Source organism: Haliaeetus albicilla, chromosome 27, assembly GCF_947461875.1.
Source record: "Haliaeetus albicilla chromosome 27, bHalAlb1.1, whole genome shotgun sequence".
Lineage (NCBI taxonomy): Eukaryota > Metazoa > Chordata > Aves > Accipitriformes > Accipitridae > Haliaeetus > Haliaeetus albicilla.
The window spans coordinates 9717482-9740641 of NC_091509.1; the positions used below are offsets into that span (position 1 = coordinate 9717482).

Here is a 23160-nt window from a genome sequence, read left to right on the forward strand (position 1 = left end):
TCATGTTTACTAGTTCCCTCCCATCTCCTTCACTCTGTCAAGATTTTCCTCTATTCTCTTCTCCTGCAGCTCACCTAAAGGGAAGAGTTAGATGGAACAGACAGCTGTCTGGTGATGGTGATAAGCTATTTGCCACCGCGGTAAGCCAAGCAAACAAGGATTTTGTCTTAAAGAATCTCAAAGGCAGACATGGGAAACTAACCTTTGAATGAATTTTTTTTATGCTAGTGCAGTGTTTATAATGTGCCACACTGAAAAGACCGATGCAGGTTATTTGTGCAAGAACAGAAAGAGTTTGAAAATGCGTGAAGCAGAGAAGGATGCATTGCTTTTCTTGAAATACAAGAAAAGCCAGTTTTCTTTGCATATAAGTACTTTTTCGGGCTTCAGCTATGCTTTGAAGTGTATGATTCACAGTAACATCTCACTGCATATTTTACAACAATCTGCAATTGTGTATATTTCCTTAGATACATTTAACAGGAGAAATATATATACTTTTGTAGTAGAGAAGATATATACATCTCACATGCCATTTCTTCACCATCTCCAAAACAAGCAAATCTTTGCATCTGCTTGCTCTATTAACTGCTTCTATTACGTCTAGCCTGTAGTGTCCCTATTCAACAGTTTTATTTATTCTTGAGTTGGTCAGCAATAAATTTGCCATTATTAATCAAACAACAGTGATGTAAAACTGGGAATATGAGACTATGTTGTTAACAGCTGTGATTTTATCTTAAACCCTGGAATAAGCCATATTTCTCTTAAAGCTTCCTTCCAGAATCAGAAGGAAAATCTGGAAAACACTTCAAAATCTGAACTTCCACTTGGAAGTTTCTTTACTTCATAGTACCAAACAACAGCTGTTCCCCTCTGAAATGACAGGGAAGCAGCAGGGGAAAAAAAACCTAAACAGTGACAATTGTTTATTTTTTTTTAAACTTCATTTTTAACCTAAATTTGCATTTTTTGAATGGCTCAGTTTCGGTAACATATACAGATCACTTATCATTCTCAGTATGCTTAAAAATTTGGATGTTTAGTTCAGTGACTGGACAGCATGCCAACTTCCCAATACTCTGGTTCCTCAGACAGAAAATGCTTTGACAAAATTTGCACAAAGTTTAAAAAACAGTTGCATCCACCATTAATGCACGATTCTAGTGCCCAGGATTATCCTTGTGACTCCCCTGGTAAGGATGCTGAGGTAGTTTTAAAACCAGTCTGAATTTCTGTGAATGTTTCTCCAGAGTAGGCGTGGTGTTTGAGAGCAGACTGAAAATCAGGTAGAGACATCAGTGTCATAAGCCATACTGCCATCTAGTGATAAAGCTTTAATTCTGCTTCTTAGCTGAAGAAACGTTCAAGGGTGCTACAGATGGACTTCTGTGCCAAAATCTGTGCCTTAATAAGGCTAGTTGCAGCTTGTATCCTAAAAGACAGGAGATTTAAAGAAACCAAAATACGTAAGCTCTTTCTGCATGATACTGGAATTTTTGTTGTATTTACAAAATTCGAGATATAGGCAGATTATTAAATACATTGATTGAAAACGCTACAGTGCACTTGTTTAACAGCAAGTCTTCCACCCACTTTCAAAGCTCTTTTTTTTGCTAGCAGCACCTGATAAGATTCTGTAAACAAGCCACAATGATCTTTGCTTGAGTTTACTCTCTGTTAACACAAGGGGTTCTGTTTGGCTTCAGGTTGCTAAGGTCTGCCTTGCAACACAATGTTGCCTTGGTTCAAGGTGGGCTGCCTTTTGCTTTCATTGTCCTTGTTTTTTTCATTTTGCTTCTTGGTAGAATGCAGAATTCTTCATGCAGAATAAGCCACGATAATGATTCCTGCACGCAAAGACAGGATGACAGCAAGATCAGGCTTCATCATAAAAATCCCTCTCAACTTGCTAATGCAGAGAAGTGTGATGAAGACATTCTGATATTGGTTTGAACTGCAAGGTCTGTCTCCGAGTATTGAAATATAAACTTCTTCAGCCCTTTGTGATTATTAATTACTAGTTCTTTACAGTTCTAGAACACTTTTCTCTTGAAGCTGTCAATATCCTTTACAAATAATATGCTGCAAAGGCCAGAGGAATTGAGCAAGTATTCTTCTCAAGGTCAGAGAGTGATGTCTGTGGGTCCACTACTGCTTAGCACATCTGAAAATTAGCTCTCACCTTCTCTTATGATTTTTGAATTTCTGTTGTGATTATGGGACAGTCTTCAAGGGTATGCTGGATATAAACCACTATCCTGCTGTATTCTGGAGCCTGTAAAACAGACAGACTGAGACAATTGTTTGAAGAAAAGTAAGTATCATTTATCCTGCTCTATTCATCTCCTTTGATTGTTAGGCTCATGCAAGTCTGTGATGCTTTACATACTGATATTAACTACTTCATGATTTTCATTTTGGCAGATGGGATAGGGGAGAAACAAAAATGCTGAAACAGAGAAAAGAAGATGGGAAAGGAGGCTAACGTATGGAAAAATAGAGCTAATACAAAATGGGAGCACATCTCCCACTGAGTGATACTGGAATTGGCAATAAAACACTTCATAAGTAACAGCAACTAAAGCTATACTTAGAGGATTAAATCTCTGGTTTTCTTACATTTTTATGCCTAGCTTTCCTCTTGCCACCTGTGGAAATACTAGTGCTTAAGGGTACGATGTATGAGGAGAGGCTGAAAGAACTGGGTCTCTTTGGCTTGAAGAAATTAAGACAAAGCGGGGAGACCTTATTGCATTCTATAACTACTTCACTGGAAGAAAGAGAGAAAAAGGAGTCAGACACTTCTCAGAGGCATGGTGATAAGAGGAGGAAGAACAGACACAGCTGAGAATTTGAGAAATTCTATTAGCACCTTTTTTTTTTTTTTAAACCATGAGGCTGGTGAAATACTGGAACAGGTAGCCCAGAGAGGATGTGGAATCTCTATCCTTGGCACTGGTCAAGACTCAAGTAGAGATGGCCCTGACCATCTAAACTTTAAGGCATCATGCCTTTAACTAGACATATTTTGAGTGGCGAGGTCAGACTAGAGGACCTCTGGAGGTCCCTTCCAATATAAATTATGAGTCTATGACAATATAACCATTTCCACCTTGGCTGCTGAGCCAAACAAAAAATGTCCTTTGTCCACAAATGAAACCCACAACATAGTAGGAAAATTCAAGCCTGAAACAGATTCCGCTTCTTTGCCCCATCTCTCAAAAGCTATACTTGGCACAAACCTGGAAAAAAATTTTCAAATGTTTTAAACCACTTATAAAGTTAATTCCTTTACTAAGAATTCAAAATAGTGTCGATCACCTTGATTTTTTTTTTGTTTACTACTATGCAAATGAACTTTGACACAGTTAGCTTACCAAAACTCTTAGCTTACTAGAAAATGTAGTAATTAAATAATGGCTTTATAACAGTAATTTGGTAAGATAAAATCAACACAGTCTTTTGAAAACATTGCAGGAAATTAAAAAAATAAAATACTGGAAATCTTTAAAAAGTATCAAAAAGACCACTCTCATTCAAAATAAAAAAATGTTTTTCTGCAGAGGAACATCATCCTCTGAGAGCATGTTTGTCTCAAAAGTCCTAATCTTTGTGAAAAGATGATTCACTATAAAAATACACCTCCACTGCTGCACAATGCCTTAAAGTTATTGCTATCTCTAGGGACTGGCATTAAAAAAATATTAAATTTTGCTAATCACACATGCATGGACTGTGATACAAATTCTGGGTGCATAATACAGATTTTAAAGTCAAGGGGAATCTATTGGTTTCCACTTTTGTTTTCAAAAACATCAACCTGCATTTCTATACAGCTTTTCTACAAGTGATTTGTACTCTTAGGCCCAGTTTATACCTTGGTTTTGTGGCTTTTTTTTTTTTATCTGCACTGATGCCACACAGCATTACTATTTGTAACCCAAGTGTCACTAAGAGCACTTTCGCCAGAGGCATTTAGACCTTCTGTGCCCTAACTCTTCACAGCTGCATCACAGCCTCCAGCTTCCTCTCCTAGAAGAAATGCTTATTAGATTATTGTTACATGCTGCTATTCTCGTGCTTGCACAAAGGCTGACCAGAGGGCTAGATAGAAGGTCTTCTTTCCCCCCTGCTTCAGGCTCCTCAAAGCTGGAAAGTAGTTTGCTCAGAAAAGATGTATGGACTATGTAGGTTCCTGCATAAAGGAGCAATTCTTGCAGAGAAGCACAGAATCACTAGGGTGGCTATTGGCCACTGAGTGATGTTCACAAGTGTGGAAGCAGCAGGAGAGGTTTTTGTCCAGACGCTGTGATTAGGGACTGAAGGAAAGCAGAAACGTATACCAGTATGGGGAGCTGCAGTGAGACATTTCACATCTCTTCTTTATTCCTGAGGAAGGATGATCAAGCTAGAATTGATTTATATCAGGTCATCACAGAACACAAAGTCAGAAAGAGAAATGGCTAGAACTAGCTTCATAGCATCTTGCTGCTATGCACTGGATAAGCTTACAAGCAGGAGACAGGCAAGCTGAGAACACAACCACTGCAGGTCCCCCTGTGCTCAGTCGCTGGTAACTGGAATCACAGCTAACTGAAATAGCAGTGAACAGTAAAATCCTTTCAGTCTTCTGTTTGAGAAAGAATCCTTCTCCTAAAACAGTGGTATTTTTTGGAAAGATTTGTTTTTGTCTGGTCAGTGCCTTCTCTTTTAAGTCATTGTGACCTACATACAGACATGATCCAAATAAAAAATTAGAGAGCTTTATGTGACATTGCTTGGCTGAGCCAACTCTGGAGTTGCTGTGGCCTCTCTGTTATTTTTTCACAGAGGATCAGATATGAGTTTATATAATTTTAGTTTGTTTGGTTTTTTTCTTCATTATCATGACAAGTGTTTAAATATCTCTCAACAAAAAAATAAAAATCTAGAGTTTACCCAATAAAGGTGGCACTGATGGACACACCCTTGCTAGTGTTACCCTAATATTAAAAAAAAAAAAAAAAAAGCCTAGAGTTATGTATGTGTCTGAATAAAACACAGGACTGAGGCACACAATGAAGTTACTGTGAGTTAACACATTACCACTGAGCCACAGTAACTGATACATGGGTTCCCTTAGCTGCTTGCCAACATGCAGTACAACATGTTAGCTTAAATCATTTTCACCAAGACACTTTGATGAGGTTTGGATGGCACAAGAAATTACTCTAGGGATATGGAATCCAACCCCTGCTATAACTTACATTTAAATCAAGATTGGTAGGATCATTACTACCTGATGACTGTTCATTAAGCCTGGGTGAGATAAATTTGGTAGTCAGTTCAACTCCCAGTGGCTGGAGACTTGCTGCAAACTGATTTCATAGCACAAAGGTCTATTCCATTTCGAATAACTCAGGCTATGAACTGATCTCTGTCTGGATCACCGGCTGGAAGCAGAGTTATACTGCTGTTCCAGAACATGCAATTCACTACCACAGCTGGCACCATTTTGACAAACAAAAAAATAACCAAGAACTGAACTGCCCTGAAGGATCCTCTGCTTTGTGATTTCTCCCTGCAGGTCAGGGCTGTATCTTACCAGTACAGCAAGGGGCACTGTCAGGGCTCATGATATACCTGCACTCTGGGTATAAACAAAGAAGTGCAGATCCCACTGCTGTCAGTCTGGCACCTTTCACTAGCCCTACATTACTCAGCAGTTAGCAGAGAGAAACAACAGGCATTTCAGCATAGTGAAGGAGAAGCAGCTGGCTAGAGGATGAAGGAATAGAAAGAAGCAATTATCCTATTATGGCTATCAAACAAGGCCACATCACTCTTACTTGTGCTTGGGGGTGCAAGGCCAGCTCATATCCACCTTTGCTGCTGATTGTTTTTTTTGACAGAAATTGCTCCCTAAACAGTCATGTTCAGTGATTATTTGTCTCCTTCCTTCTTCCTCTGATTACAGCCAGACTGGGATATCCCTGATCCGCATAGAAATGAATATTTTAAAAGTCAGTGCTGTCCTCAAAGGGCCTTGTGCACCATTAGGTCTCCAGATTTACTGCACTAGCAAAGAACGGTGTAGTAATGAGGTAGAAGCAATAGGCTACAAATAAGGAGAAAAGAGCTAAAAGAAAAGGATTTTGTCTTGGTACATACCTGACTGTAATTAAAATTATCATTGAGGTCCTGCCTTTATATAAAGGCATTTTCACCAAATTTTGTAACCACGCTCATAGAGCCAAATCTATATTATAGTAACTCTTCTTGATTCTGGACTCAGCACATGCACTGTATGCCTATGATCATGAACAGCTGGGAAGCACTACTATCAAAAAATAAAGCATATTTAAACATGACTTTTGATGTGTTATTGTGTTATATCAACTTCTCCTGTTTTCTAGGTCTCTGCATGAGAAGTTTTATCACAGCTAACAGCAGTTTGTGCAAAATAGTAACTATTCCCTGTGGTGTATGTCAGTAGCACAGATTTTCCCAGAACTATTGAGAAAGCACAGTTATTAATTGTAACATGTACCCAGGCTGATACAGTTGGCAACAAAAATGCTAATGAATGCAAGGAATTGTGTTCTTACTGTGTAAGATGTGTCACAGCCTCATCACCTGCCTTCAGAGTTTTCAGTCCACTGCCTATTTCCATGTTAATTATTCTAGTCTCCCCTCAAAGAATGTTCAAGTCCAAGCCACAGCTTAAACCTATTCTCTTCTGGGTGTATTGCTTTACATTAACCCCAAACCAATCACATAACATAAGTATTAGTCCATCTTTCCACCCCATTCACAGGTCTCGTACCTCTCTTCTGGCCATTCACCAGCTCTGCTAACAGAAGAGCCCTGAAATCCAGTTATATTCAACCTTGACTCACTGGGTGGACCTTCTCTCCCATTGAACCATATAAAGCTTTGTGGTTGCTTTATGCCTATAATGACTGTGTCTACTTGCTTAGCTCTCTGAATTGACTCATTTTTTCCATTATTTGGGAATGATTCAAGAGCTTATTTTTGCTTGACCAGATCTGACTCACCCTGAGTGACTTCAGAAATTGGAATTGAATTGAGATTGGTGTAGAAAAAGCAAAACTATAGCCCAATTGTAACTACAGTCTCTCTACTGATGTGACAAATAATTCCTGGCCTCCGATCTGAATGCAGAAGCAGTATTTATCTGGTCTATCACTGGTCCAAGCTTGCAATAATCAGCCAATTTTGTTTTATTCTGAGGGAGAAAACATAATGAATATCATGAATCCCTTTTATATTAAATTTATGCCATAGAGGAAAAAACCCTTACAATTACAAAAATTTCAATGTACCACAGATAAAAATTTAAGAAATCCATTCTTACATATATATGAACTCATGATGAAAAATCAGAGAAATAGTATCAAATTTCCCCAATTACAATGTATTAAAATAGACATCAGTGTTTTTAACTATAAAATACTACTTTGTTTTAACAGAGTGGCTTACACAAGCATTTAAAACTTTCATATTTCATACATGAGAGTTGCAAAGTCTGTTCTATGCCTGCAAGTACAAGGTAGGCCAGGTTATGAAATATGCATAAAGGGACACTGCCAGGTGAAAAACACTGGGCAAAATTCCAAGAGCTTTACTGCGTACTTGTTCAGTTCTTTGCTGGGCAAACTCCTGTGGAAATCGATGGGAATTTTGCTTGAGCAGAGAACAAGGAATGTAATACTCAAAAACAAGCAAGCAAAATACGTATTACAAAAAAGTAGGATTATTAAAAATACAAAAAAATGCTACAATATTGAAGTCTAATGTACTACTCATGAATATGCAGTTAGTGAGATTTATGCACTCTCTAGGCTTAGACTGTAAAAATAAGTGTTCAGTTTTTTTCTCTTAGTTCCATTCTGTTCAACATTTGATAAGATGCTACTATTGTGTATGAGCTATCAATGTTTCTTTATTAAAAGAATCAAAACAAAATTTCTACTGAAAAAGAAGTAATGTATTGGATTTAGGTTTGGAAAAACAGTATGCAAATCCTAAAGGAGCAGAATTTGACCTGTCTATAATTTGATTGCAGCACCTCAACAGCTAAGGATGTCAATGCAAATGATTGCTGTGTTGACTCACTTCAAGGACCTTAAGAACTTGCTAACTTTTTGCATGAGGGCAACCCTTTGGGAAAAAAGAAGTCACTCAGAGTAACCCTGAAGCTTAGGTAGGTAGTTTTACTTCTGGAGCCATCAGTAGTTTAGACATCTAACCTAAAAAAACTATAACTATCTGTCTTTTTTCAAGAGAACCTCAGCGAAAGTAATTTGATAGCACAAGGCAACTGAATAATTGTATCAATCATGTTAGAACAAAAATGTATCAGATCAGAAGTTGCTCCTAAATGCATCTTCCTCAAAGGCATGGAGGATGATTTGTGATGATTGATTATATTCCAATTATTGAATTTTAAACAATACCGATTTTTACATCTTTCTTCACCTCAGAGAGGATAAGACATTTTCTCCTTCCTTCTTCTGTTCTTTCCCCTGTGCTCCTAAGATATGTGGCTGCTTTAGCTTTTATGCAGAATCCTAACTGCAACTTCTCCATTACCATTAAGAGATAGCATGATTTAATTCTTTTAATTCTTTTGGGACACAGACACTTACATTGCATTGTATGATTCACCATACCCTATTTACTACAGAAACGTGTCACTTGACAGGGTACATCATGAAATTGAAGTTACATTTCAGAACATTTTTGTCATTCGAATGGATGCCAAAGCAGAACAAAGTGATCACCCTCAGACATATACTAGATTGAAGTACAAGAACTGGTGATGGAACATTCAGTAAACATAACATCTAACCAACACAAGGGGTGAAAGTAATATTAAATGCCAGTGGTCCTCCAACATTATCTAGACTGCAGACCTCAAAACCACAAAGAATGAACCTTGTAAGAAGGACAGATTGGTTGGAAGCAGTGTTGCAGTTTTAAATTATTCTCAATCTTTCCCCCATAATAAGTAGAATGACATGGTACAGTTCATTTGTTTTTTTAACAGTTTTCCCTCTCTTTTTATTCCATTACTTTGGTTGAGCCTACGTAGAAGAATCCTATAATCTTGCAAAAAAGCAGTCATTAATATGTCCTTCCTTTTCAGAATAAAGTATCTCTACTGTGGTTTAATTTCTGTATTTTTCAAACTAGTATAAACTACACTGGGGAAAAAAGCATTTTTAAATCAGTTCTCAATGTTTTTGCAGCCTAACTATGCCTACTAGAAGCATGAAGAAAAACAACCACACTTCTAACCAATCATTCCAATGAATAGAAATAAATTTAGGCTGGCAAAGGTATCTTTGCCTGGTAGAGTATGTACTATTCAGCATGGTGGTTTTAGCTGTAGTGGGAAAGGAACTCCATCTGTTAAAAAAACCTGTGCTATACAGCTACATCAGCATATCCTTGGTTCTGCAGGCTTGGCCCTTATTCTATGATAAGCCTCCACATGGGGAATTAGATTAGTACAGCTATAGAGAAATGCAGCATAGTTACACCAACATATTTCCTCACAAGGATGGTGAAGCAGTTGTTGAAGGCTTGCATTTTTCTTTTTATTATTTGCTGGGGGATGAGAGGGGAAAGTTTCAGATGGACAACTCAAGAAATAAGAGAATTTGTGTTATAAAAGATACTAATACTGCATCATCCTTCATATGTAATTCAAGATCAGACATTACTGTTATTACCCCAGTGAAATAACATAGTGTGTTTAAACATTCTGCACAATTTTCATGCATTCTACTACCATTTAAGAATTTGCAATACCTACTGAGCACCACTATTCAAGTTTCCTTCCCTAAGGTGGGTATATTACTTTACGTCACAACTTATTCTCTAGTATTTAAATTTGCCAGTAACAAAACAAACAAAAAAGTGTGGTGACTTTGAGCATTTGCCTAGAAAATACAATGTTATATGCTTTAATTACAGCATTGAAACTCCTGGCCTACAGATCCTGCAAGATACTTTGTAGAAAATACTATACAGCCTCAGTGGATTCCACACTAAGAGTTGATGTTAACCAGACAGAAAGAGACAGGACTTTGCTACATGACAAAATCGCTAACATTCCTGATAATCTCAACAACATAAAAATTGGGTTTTTGCAGCTTTAGAAGTCACTTGACCAACGGAAGAATTGCAAAAATCTGAACAACCTTATTCCAGCTTTCTGACAGAGGCACATTCACAAAGTCCTGAACTCTGCCTTGCTGTCAAACTCCATGGGCTGTGCACAGCTCTGGAGAACTGTGTGACGTGGGTAAAAACATTCCGTGAGGCAACACAGCCTTCCTGCTTACGTCCTTGTAATGACCACCCCTATAATGCAACAGTTCAAATTTCATTGAAATGTTCTGAAACCCTGCTCATTGTCTCAAAATCGCCTATCAAACCCCTTCACAGACTCCTGCCAACAAAACAACCCTCTCTGAATATAAACAAGAATCTAGTTCTGCATATTATGCTTTGGCAAAACTTCCATTGACTTCAACTCTCAGGTAGAACACAGACAATAATCATGACAAACAACAAATGCAGGAGCTCACAGGCAAGATCCAGCCACCCTTATCTTATGGAATGCAGTTAAAAGGAACAAACAATGTTTTGCAAATTATCAAGATTAGTTCTAATTACATTCACCTTCTGCCTTTAGAGTTGCTAATAGATAGATATGCAGAAGTCATGGCTAAACACAGACTGAATGACACAATGACAGAGATGTTATTATACCTTGGCATCTAATTTTATGGACTTGTCTGTGACAGGACCAAGGAAAAGGATTTCTTAGAGTTTCCATTTTGACTCTGTCACTCTAACTCTACATTCCCAAAAATTTTGGACAAGCAACATTTACTATCTTGCAAATTTTTCTGCTGATCACCATGTGTTCTTATCATTGACAGGATAATCAAGTCTCTTATGTTAATCATCTCTGACATTGTTTTGTGGACCAGCTGCCAATCACTTACCCTGACATAGCAAACCACAGTGGTTTACTGATTACAGTATCAGAACCACAGCCTATTTTGCTTTGGAGATGATGGAGTGTTTTTTCTATGTCTATAAGGCTTGAGTTAAAGGGAGTCTTTGAATGAGGGAAACACAATTTCCCAACTATTGACAATCCAGCACACCCTTGAAAGATAACAGGGCAAACTCTTAGCTCGAAGGATTCTTTCTCTTGATCTGCAAACCAATTGCAAATAGTGTTTTCTCAGAATTAGAAGTTACAAGATAACCTGGTAAGAGCAATTAAAAAGTGACCTGACTTTATCAAAGGAAGTGAATTGCCAAGGACCATGCTGGGTATTGCTGATGAGCTGTGACAGGAAGACAGGCTGAGCTTGAATACTCCATAAATTGATCCTACCTGGAATTAGATTAGGTAACAGTAAGAAAACATGTGTATCAGCTATGCACAAAATACAGGTGATACACTTCTCATTTTGAAATACACATAGCACAACAGGTTCTACAACTTAAAGACCGCAAGAAAACAGAACATGAGACTGACAAAAATAAAGATCTGTAAGAGAACACAGTGTGATATACTGAAAAGAGCAAAATGGTTTAAGATCTAGAAAGAATTAGGGTGATCAGAAGCGCAGATATCTTAGTAATCAGGACCTAATGTTCACGTTGTCATTTCACTGTGTTAATGATTGAACTCTGTAGTCTTGTGGCCAGACTATCTTTTAAGTGCTCTTATTTCAGGGAGTACTGAAAATCACTGCATGCCAAGCATATTTTGCTGTCAATGTGCAGGGGAATATTTGTGTCCTGAAAGCAGAACAGCATTTTCTCCCTTGCATACTTAATGCTCATTGGGTTTTAGCAAAGAAATGTCTCTACAACTTTAGTCTAACCAAGCCTAGTTAGACAGTGGCACAAATACAAAATTGCTGACAGAATTAAGGCATGTGACAACACAATGTTATAGCATAGCTATCCTTTATTAGGTGAAGGAAGGTATTTCCCACCTGAAACTCCAAACACCACACATTTCTTGAACCAAATAAAAAGCTTTTCAGCACATGGCAGAGAAATGAAGAGATTTTGCAAGATTAACTTCACTGTTAAAGATGAGGTGGGATGACAGCACTCAGCTCCAGCTGCTGAATGCTATGTGCATACCCCTAGGCTACTGACAAGATGGCAACTACGTCCTCCGCTAGTCCTCATTTTGGGGGAGGAGGTGAAAGGGGGAGAAGGACCTTAATTTGAATAGCTAAAAATTTGTACTGTGTTCCAAAGAAAGAAGGGACATAAGTACACAACTCTCCCCTTCCACCCCTCTCCCCAAAAGGTTGACTGAGAGCAATCTCTGTGGTTTATTTCCTTATATATTCCCATTCAATACCTGTGATATTTTAAAATTAATAATAAATTTGTCATTTTTATTAAACACTAGGGACCATTCATTATTTTTATAAAGAATGCAAAAATATACAGAGTAGACAGGGACACATGCAGTCTGAGGTACATTTTCAAGATCAGAAAAGCTGAAAATACTTGTCTGTGATGACAGCATTTCTTGAGTTGGTAAACCATGCACGTCAGATGAGGCCTGAGGAAGTAAGGGGGTGGATAAAAGGGAACTCTGCGGAAAGACAGAAAGAAAAGAGAAACAAATAGACAAAGAGGGAATGAGAACCAATCCTCTAGCAAAGTGTTACCAAAATAAAAAAAATCCAGGAAAAAAGTCTCTGGCATTCAAAAATTTCTAACTGCAAGTTTTTATTCTAATTTTAGTCAGAGAACAGAGCATCTGATAAAGAGATGAAATGTGCACATCAGGCACAGAGACATTAGCATACACAAATGGGCCATGACCTCTCCAACTGTTGTTAGTGCTTTTGTGTGTGTGTGTTTGCAGACACCATGAGGGACAAATTCATCCTCAGTATAATTGGATTAAAAAGTCAGTGGAATTATATCAGAAATAAATATTACCCTGAATATCTTTATATTAATGTGATTAGATGGTATGGGAAGATTCCAGCTCTGAGTGGCTTCCCCCTCCCCCCTTCCCCCAAGAACTGCAGACCTCAGTACCAGCTGAAGGGGTTTTTTGTTGGTGGTTTTTTTTGTGTGTGTTTTTTGGGTTTTTTTGTTGTTTTGGTTTTTTTTTTTTTTTTTTTTTTTTAACTGAGCTTAACTGGATGGCATAGCTAAGCAGTATGCTACAGCTTTCAATACTTTTGTCTGGCCTTTTTAAGCGAGGGGGAAAGGCTTGAAAAACTTGGATACATTGTGATTTATGCCACACCCCCTCCCGTTTGAACAGTTTCAAAACTGTATCACAAGTGAGGCAGAAAGAACCAAGTTAGTGGGGAATCCTAGGCTCCACAGTGTCTCCATTTTATGACTTTCGAAACATCAAACAGATAGTAGATAGCAAACTTAAAGGAAGATCCAATTACAAAACATACCAGTTATGAATGGCACATGGACAATAAGTCAAGGGTGTGAGACAAAAGTTTCTCATTTTTATTCAGGTAAACTGTGAAGTCAAAGTGACTTCAAGAGGGACAGCCAATTATAAGCACACTTTTGAAATCTACCTAGAAAATCCCAACACAAATTTGTTCTATTTTGTTGACCTTACTGCAGTGCTTCGCTTTGATTTATAGTCAATCCATATATAATTGTTGCATGTAGGGCAATGTCTAGCTGGAAAACACATTTGACTTCACCAGCCATTTCACTGAAATACATCCAATTGGCCATGTAAACCAATTAGCAAGAAAGCTGAACGTGTCAATAACTTAATTTAAGGAGAGAAATTAATTTGTAATTTATGGAATAACTAGGTGCATCTGAAAGACTAATTATCTGGTTATTGTGTCTTTGTCAAGGATAACATTTAGCACTTAGATGGCACTTGTCATCCTCAAGTTGTTTTTAAACATTTGCTATAATTAAACCACATTACACTTCCGTGAACGAAAAAGTTATTGTCCATATTTCACAGCCAGCAAAGCTGAGGTTACAAGTAAGCGACAAAGTGAAGGACACAATATCAGAGATGTGTTGGCAGCTGCTTGCTTCAGCTCGGGAAGTACAATGTTTCCAAATGATTACTAGTCAATTCTATTTCCGCTATTGTCCCATCTTCTTAAGCTCTGTCAGGACGAAAAACCTAAATGAGAATAGACTATGTAGGATTCCCATCTCTACAAGTAATTAGGGTCAGTATTTTACCATTCCTTTTATTCCTATTTGACATGAAATTTATCTCCATGGACCACAGGTAAGGAAAAGCCACACCTCAATAGCTCTAAGTTCTCTTGATCTTGGGGTCAACAGAGCTTGTCTACAGATGTAGAACAACCTCAGAAACACTACCATGTTTCCACAACCAAAGAACAAAAGAGTTGCTTTGACATATTAAAGGTGAAAGAGACTTTTGTAATTTGCTTGGAAGACTTCTATGAGAAAGTCTAAATTAATTACCATGCTAACTTGCCTATACTTGAGTTTGGGCCTCCCAATTTATTCTAGCTCCAGTGATAATGTCACCAATACATTACAGGCATGTCAGCAGCATATGCATTTCAACCCACAACCTACGCCAAACCAACTAATTATTGAACAATATAGCCATTAATTCGAGATGGGTATTTTTGCATGGAAGCAGGCAGGGATCAGGATAGGAACAACACTGCAGTTATAATATGGCCTGGAGGATAAAAGAGGATAAAATGCAACACACTTATACATGACACAAACAGTCTTGCTGGTACTGGAGGGAAAGCTGCATAGTTATTTGTATTACAGTGGCAAGTAAAGGTTACAACCAGGGTTGGGCCCAATTGTTTTATGCTCCATACAAAAATATAGAGAGACCTCCACGTACCTTGCAATCTGCATTTTGGAAAGTACTTTAAATCAGAAGGAAAATTTAAAAATAAAACAAACACAAACCTTGGGCAATATACCGCCCAAATAAATATTTCCATCTCTGTACTCCTGTTTGGTAGCTTGTGTCAAATCAGAGTGAGATGCATTTATGAAGCAGCCCTTGAGCTCAAGGGATAGGTGCCATACATTGCTAGGGAAGAGAGCACCACTGTTGCCTGCTTGTTGTGCACCTGCATGGAAAACAAGAGCTAATAAAGTAATATGTATATTACTTTTATTTATTATTAAAGTAATATATGTAATTCATACTCAAGTACATAGAAAATACTGCAGAAAAGACAAGACTCAGGAGCAATTTTACAGATAAAACAAAGACTGGTGCATAAGCTTCTTCTCATTCAAACAGTGGTAATATTAACTAGCTAGCTAGCATGTTCCTAGAAATAGGGGGACAAGGAAACAGGTCAGAAAACAAACAAACAAACAAAACTGGGAAATACTCAGGAGCCCCAACAGGCTCTTTTACTTCAAATGCCAGTCCTGCCTTAGGCATTTTTTTGTCCTTTCAACTTTTGAAACGCTACTCACATAAGTTATTTCTTATAAAGATGCTGCAGTAACCAGGAGATTTCTTGGCTTGAATCAAGCAAGAAATAATTTCCAGAACAGGATTTGGGAGATCACACTGTTGGGAAAAACTTTACAGTACGAAAACTCGGATATCTGTTTATACTGAACTCATTGCTGTGGTAAGTCAACTCACAGGAAAGGGTATCTGATCCTAAAGAGCACACATGTACCTATAATTTTATCTTTTGTGCATTTAACATCTGATAAAATGTTCTAATTTCACAGTCTTGCAAAGTAAATAATCTGTACATCCACAAAATAAGTTCCTTTACAGCTCTAGTACGTTCCATTCCTGCCAGAGGATTTATTGATCTGTGGGCCTGTCCATATGTTGAGATGGATGCAGCTGCATGTTTGTCCTGCATTCTGAACTGGGCAATGGTTAGGCATAAACCAATGTCAATCCACAACCTTTTAGTCATGCTAATATACAGCTGCCTTTGCAGGAAAAGAGCTGTCCCCCTGCAAGGCCCTTAATTAACATAGCTTCATAGGCTAAGCTAAGGTGACACCATCTGAGCATGTCTAAATAGACATGCTCTGTCAACAGTCACCTACTGACTGGCTCTGTGTCCTGAGAAGAGATGCAGACAGTTATCTGAAAGGAAATAGATGGTGAACTTCAACTCACTTTCTGTAATCATGCAATGTTCATGATCTTGGTATATGATAAACAGTTCTAGGCTGAATCAGATCCATCATGAGACGCATACTCCCATGTAAAATTTTCCTGCACTGATGTTACTGCAGCTACCCACTGATCAGTTTGCTTTGATCTTAACTCTTAACTGGAGACTAGTGGACAAGTTGGTGTGGCAGACTGAATCAACTATTAATTTAAGACAATCATCCTACTCTTCCCTCCTCCTTTCTCTCTCTCTTCTAAAGACTGCAGATTATGTAAGTCAGTGTTCTGTAAAGCACTTTAAGAGCCAGTGATTGTAACAAGCAATTTAAACGCCAGCTCAACACAATATTTGAAGGAGGAAAGATAATTACCGATAGCACTAAAAGTTGAAAAGAATTGTATAAAAGGGACAGTGTGAATAAACAGCTCAAGAATTAAGCAAAAGAACTAAATATACTTGAGAGACCTTGGTCAAATTATTTTCATTTACATAAAGATTATCTTGTTCAATGATTTTCCTCTATATTATACATAGATGGCTAAGAGAAATATTTATGACAAAAGGAACAAGACAGAACAAAAGCCTAGATGAAATAAGAGCTATTAATGAGGAAGAGGTACAACTGCAGAAATAAGAGGATTCCATTTTAATTGTCAGAAACAAACCGGGTCTTTGATGCTGAGCGGACACGAACTGAAGTCATCAATTTAAGAAAGCTACTCTTAATTAGGCCTGCTGAGCAGCTGCCTCCAGCAGTTACAGGAACGTGGTGGTGTTTACACCACTGTCAATGATTTGCCATGTGACTATGGAGGAAAAACAGTTCTAAATTTTCAAAATTACCATTTGCTTTGGACATTGAGGATTTTCACCAACTGATTTAGTGTCTGTTTTCAAAGGCCCTAAATGCCTGTAAAGATATTCTAGCAAACAGGTTTAATTCCCACCCTGAAGGAAGGTGTTCATCCATCAACCCTTTGTATATATTTTGTATTTTGATGTTAGTGCTTTAACAGAGGGACATCAAAATGTTTCTTATCTGCTGTGTACCCAATGCATTAGCATTTATGAAAGGGAAATAATTACATAATGTATTCATTTGCTTTTTCATATAACAAAAAAACCCAACACTCATCTTTAAAGGAAGGTATATCCTGTTCCACTTGGCAAACAAGCACATTGCATATAATTTAAAGGTTAATGTTCACGTATTTTTACACTAACGACATAATACAATACATAGCAATGCATGTATTCAACATCAAAAATAATTTTGGGGAAAGGTTTAGGAATGGCATGGAAAATCCTGAGAAACTTTTCAACAGTACTTTCACTTGGTACAGTTTGGTCCTTTCCAAAAAAAACCCACTTAAAACCATTTATGATCAAACGCAAACAACTTCCAGCAGCTTAACAGATTGCAACGAGTCAGCTGAAACACTGCATGAGACATTGGATCTCAGTCCTTCTCTGTCATAAAATGAATAATAAGTTTACACAGCAGTAAAATACACCCCCTTGTGAGGACTTGTAAAAGGACTTTCTCTTGTAGAAGAGAAACAATGTTTAAAGCAATGGTATTCTACCTCACCCTTGGAGTGGATTCATATAGGCTGCTACAATAACTTGGGTTACGCTGCACAATGTGTTAAAGCAGTGTTACTTAATTATATGCCCGTATAATTTACAAGTTAGTTTACGAGTCCTAGATGAATTAGGTAGTATATGGGCTTAGTAAAAAAAAAGTAATGGAAATCAAAAGGGGCAAGTAAAACTCTCAATCATCTTTTCAACTTGCTTATCAAGGTGGTTTTCTTCCCACCTTAGTTCAGCTGTAAGACAAAAGAAAACTTCTTCAATACTCAGTCTTACATCAGCCAAGAAAGAAAAACAGTGACAGTTATGTCCTTCTGAAAACATTTTCTTTCCACTTCCATATGAGTAATTTCCCTCCCCTCCCTGACATGTATGCAACAGTAATTGACTGATTGCCTATTTTCTCACAAAATCAAACATAATTCAGCTTGTAAGTAACAGTTCTGGTTACCCTATCCAAATAGGATACCTTTTGTCCCTATCTTTGCCCTTTTATTATTTCATTAAACACAAATTTGAATATAGACGTACTCCGCTTCAGATTTCAAAAGGACAGTGAACGTCCTAGATATTTCTTTACCTGTAGCAGCATAGACTTCTTCAGCAACAATTAAAAGAATTATTTAATATCTAATTGACACTCTGCAAACAACTAATATAAACTAATTTATAAACTAATATAAATAAAAATACTCAGTGAAGAATCTTAAACAGATATGTTAGATATTTTAAAACAAGACTAATATAATAATGTGCAGAATCCCCTGTTAAATGATAAGATTTAGTACTTAAAATTGGAAGTCTAACGTTTCAGCCAAATACCAACTATTATTTGATTATTGCTTTTTCCAGGTACTCTGACATTCAGCACAACTTCTTTTCCCAAAACACAGCTGACCATCAGTAAATAGTAAATATGGTTTTCAGAGGTGCTGCCCAAATAATTCCAGCCCCCATTTTCTGGTGCAAAGAAATACAGTTGCTGTGCTCATCCCATAAGAAAGTCAAGCTGGATGTGATCTGATAGAGACAACCAAACCTACAAACTGTTAAAAAACTATTGACGAGCTAAAAGGAATTGGAAAGATTTAGTTTACCTGGAAATTTTCAGGAAATTTGTATACTACATTTTCTTGCTGATCCCTTTATATAAGACTTAAAATACTCATCTTTCATAGTTCTAACATTTTTAATTCATATTAAACATATTCCTGCCACATATTTCACTAATACTTACTGCCTTGTTTACTTGCCACAAACATTCCAAGGAGCTTTCTCACAAACAGCATTCTTAAATAAAGGAGACTGAACAGAAATTAATGGATGAAGATGATGTATTCATAGATAAAATAATTATGTTTATACCTTAATTTAAAAACAAAAAAAAAACCAAACAAAAAAGACAGTAGTTGCCTGAGTAAGAACATAAGAGCCAGGCAATGCCAAAAGTAAGTTTGCACACACATCTTTTGTCTCTTAATATGTATTTGTTTAGATAGCATTTAAGTACCTGGTTGCATTTTTCAGTACAGCATCACTCATTTTTCATACCTTTAGCCATACAAATTTCTCCATTTCCGAGGAGATATTCTGAAACTCACTTACATACAAAATATTCATAAGATATATTGCATTACTTTAAATATAATTTGTGATCATTTAATCACACTGCAATTTTGTTTTGCTAGCTGGAATGATTGAGACAGAGCAATGGAGTGTTTGGCTTTTGATAAATTAACCATTCTTTCATTTCCATTTATTCCCTTAATACTTTTCAGACAGAAATCTAGAAATCTCTCCCACAGGTGTTCCAAAGTAATGAGAGAACTAGAGCTTAGAAGGTAAATTCTTACACAGTCTTGGTTACAAATAGCCCCTTTAATCCTAAAGAGTACCTAAATGTCCATGCATAACACAGAGTTCATTAAATTAGACATTCTTGACTGGAACTGAGAGGCTAAGGAAGGAGGACTTAGATCCTAAGAAAGTGGTTTATATTGCTCGAGGTATAAAGCAACATCAAGTCTTGCAGAACCTGCCATTTTTACATATGAATCTCTGGGTGATTCAGAAGTATCCTAGTGATTCTAAAAAACATCATTATCGTGGCTTGATGCAGTACCTATCACAAGATAAGAGAGGACATGATAGCAGGGACTTAAAGCCAAAAAGAAGCTTCTTAAACCTTCATCTCAGATAGAAAAGTCACTAAAACACAACCCTGTTCCAGAGCAGAACTTAACACATTTCAATCCCAACTTAATACCTAAGGCTAGAATTCAGTTTAACTGGGGAGGAAAAAACCCAAACAAACAAACAAACCAACCAACCAAAACCAAACCCCCCCCCCCCCCAAACAAACAAAAACCCCCCAAACAAACCACACCACACCACCACAGAAAAGAAAATATCCAAGTCATCAAGACTAATACCCTAACTCTTAGCAAAAGTACCAAGGGAGCTTCAGTTGCCTGTTTTACATTTCAAGTCAAAACCAGTACCTCCAGGAACACTCCAAGGGCTACTCCCAGTCCCTCCTTATTCTGGAACAGCTTCTTTGAAGGAATGATTTTCTTCATTTTTGGACAATTACTTTAAAAATGCAGAGAGACAAAAGTGAGTTTAGTCCTAGAGCAGATCTTCAGGTTCAAAGAGAGCCATTCAAAGGATGAGACCTCAAACCAAGGCTACATAACTTACCGGTATTAGCAATGACTGGCCCTTACAACAAATCCTGGAACTGTTTCTTCTGCTATGCAAAGTAAAAGAAGTAACTCAGTAATTGGAACTGGCACAACTGCAGGGCTCTTCACACTGACAGCTGTGGCACCAATAAGCTTCAAGGGCATTTCTACTGGTGCTAGGGCAGCTTGAAGAGATTATGCCACAGGAGCAAGGGTATCTGTGAAGGATAGTCACAGTTAAAAACTGCACTATGAAAATTACAAGTTGCATGGCAAGGCCTCACTTTGGAAAGCCTTATTCAATCAGAATAGAGTATCCATAAAGGGAATTGTTCTGTAACTGTTCCTGTGAGCAAACTCTTCTATGTGAGCCATTACTCAGCATAGGATGCTGATTTAGCACTGAGTCAGGGAAAGACTGTTACTGACTCAATTAGTAAATCACTTGAGTATTCTGTAGGGATCTTCTACTCAAATTCAGGTAAGGCCCAGTCCTGCTTGCCATATCAGGATCATATTTCAATCAGTAACTGACACATACTGTGCACATACTGCAAAACATATACATAAGGAATGAAAAAAACTTACACTCAGAAAGTTTTCTCTTCAATCTACAATTGAAGGGGTAAAGATTTAGAGAATACAAAACAGGTATCTATTAACTAATTACTGGTAGAATGTCAAAGGAGGTGGTATCATCACAGATCATTAAGAAGGAAAGGAGCTAGAATCTAACAACCATAGGGGAGATCTTTAAAAGATTGACAGTGTAAATTCTTAAATTAACATGGGAGACAAAACTAAACAACCTCTCTGTTAAATTAAGCTTTCAGCAACCCTACGGATTCTGCAAGCCATGACTGTGTTTTAGAGCAGTAAGTTATACCTAAAGGAATCTGAAGAACTGCAGCAGAATTTCGCAACTAAATGTCTACGTAAGACACACTAAATGTCTGGCAAGACACAGTTGCTTTTCCATCCCCTATTAAACCTAGGGAGCTTGATTAGAAATATTTAGACACTTTGAGAACAAGCATGACTTTCCTATATATTCATCATCTTGAAACTGAAATATAAGTTTTTACTTGCAAAAATCCATGATTATGAACGGACATGTGATCAAGGTGCAAAAGCAGCATCCAGATAGGGTAGAAAGCATATACAAATATTCATGACAAGTCAGAAAAATTAAAATGTGTACATTACAGTTAAGTCACAAAATTAGAACTAACTGACCATATCCAAACATACAAAGACTTGCATTCCCACAGGAAAGAACAACACTGTATAGACTACTTGAAGCAAATGGTTTCCTTTACATTAGATTTTTTTTTTTTAGACAAACTTGTATTTATGTTAAAACACTGTGAGACTCTGGCTAACAGATCACTTAAAACTTGACTAATACTATATCCTGTTTTGTTCACCACAAATCATAGACAGGGAGATCTTTAAACAGGCAGAAAGAAAGAAAAAAAATTAACATCTGAAGGAAACCAGTTTTCAGTTTCCCTAGATCTTAAGTTCAGTAACACAGTCCCCAAGTGTGTTGCTCTTGGCACTAACAGAGTCATCCAAAGAGAATACACTAGCTACAGTTCTGTTCTTTGCAAAACACGTAAAATCCAAAACACATTCTTTTAGAACAGGAAAATTAAGCTTTTCTAAAACCATCAAGGAAAATTAATCAGAAATTGTTGAGGAAGAACACTTCTATAAGTAATACTCAAGTCTGTTTAAAGAATGTGTATAAGTAATTTGATTCCTGAATAGAGTCAGAAATTGTATTATGTTTCACATAAGCCCTGAAAACATAAATATTGTTTTAGCTACAAAATTATTCATAGAGCCTAAGGCCTTTATGCTTTCAAAAATACTTAGCCTTAGCACTCACAGTTAAGACAAAATGAAGCTAGATGCCTCTACAGATTGGTCACTTACTGCCCAAACAGACACTTGTTAACATCTGTAGAACATTCCCTACCTCTTGATAATATGGCAGTACAGGTGATAATCACAATTTCATGTTTAAAATGTGAAACTAGAGTACCTGTATAGTCAAAAGGACAGATGGTCTTCTGAGATCACTTCAGAGCTAGCTTAGCATCCCTTTCTGAGCCACTGTCCTGAGAGTGATTCCTTTCTTTACTAACACAGCTCCTAAACTGGCCATTTAATCAAGGCACTTAAATTAGGTCATGTAAATACCTTCCTCTATACCTAAACCACCTAAACGAACTTTCTTAATCATATAGGCCCACGTTAACCAATTAGCATCTCCCAGACTGAATCCACCTGGTCTATCAGAGCAGGGGATTGGAAGAAGTTCTTCCCTGCCTGCCATGCTTGATGAAGAGGAGGTCAGATGGGTTGCCAGCCCATCATGAGATTTGTAGCTCCAGCAAGAAGGAACTGCAGTATTCTATACCTGACTCAGACACAAGGCAGCTCATGTGCTGACAGAATGGTGATCTAGCCCAACAGCCTCTTGTAGGTACATTGATACATCTGTGGCCCTCAGCACTAAGAAGGCTGAATTGTTCTGACAATACTTTTGAAAAGGATACCCTGCAAACTGTGCTTTTTGGTGTCTTCGTCAAATTTAGACTAATTTTGATTCACTGAGTCTCCAAGATGCAATAAAATTGATTGATCTAACTGGGCACTACAAAACTATATCATATAAATGAATGAATTCA

At 37.3% G+C, this 23160-nt stretch overlaps 1 protein-coding gene across 9 annotated transcripts in view; it reads right to left on the reverse strand.

Moving 5' to 3' along the window:
* FABP6 (fatty acid binding protein 6) overlaps positions 1-23160 on the reverse strand; it is a 46371-nt gene that overhangs the window by 16795 nt on the left and 6416 nt on the right. For 2 of the 9 annotated variants that reach the window (XM_069773199.1, XM_069773198.1), the window contains one exon: positions 12571-12658. The exons of 4 other annotated variants lie outside the window; for them this stretch is intronic. In XM_069773199.1, the coding sequence (XP_069629300.1) occupies positions 12571-12589 (19 nt within the window). In that variant the 5' untranslated portion in view covers positions 12590-12658. Of the gene's footprint in view, positions 1-1596; positions 1851-2185; positions 2279-6808; positions 6894-12570; positions 12659-23160 lie in introns of those variants that run through there. 3 more of the 9 variants (XM_069773200.1, XM_069773202.1, XM_069773203.1) reach the window with 3 other exon arrangements.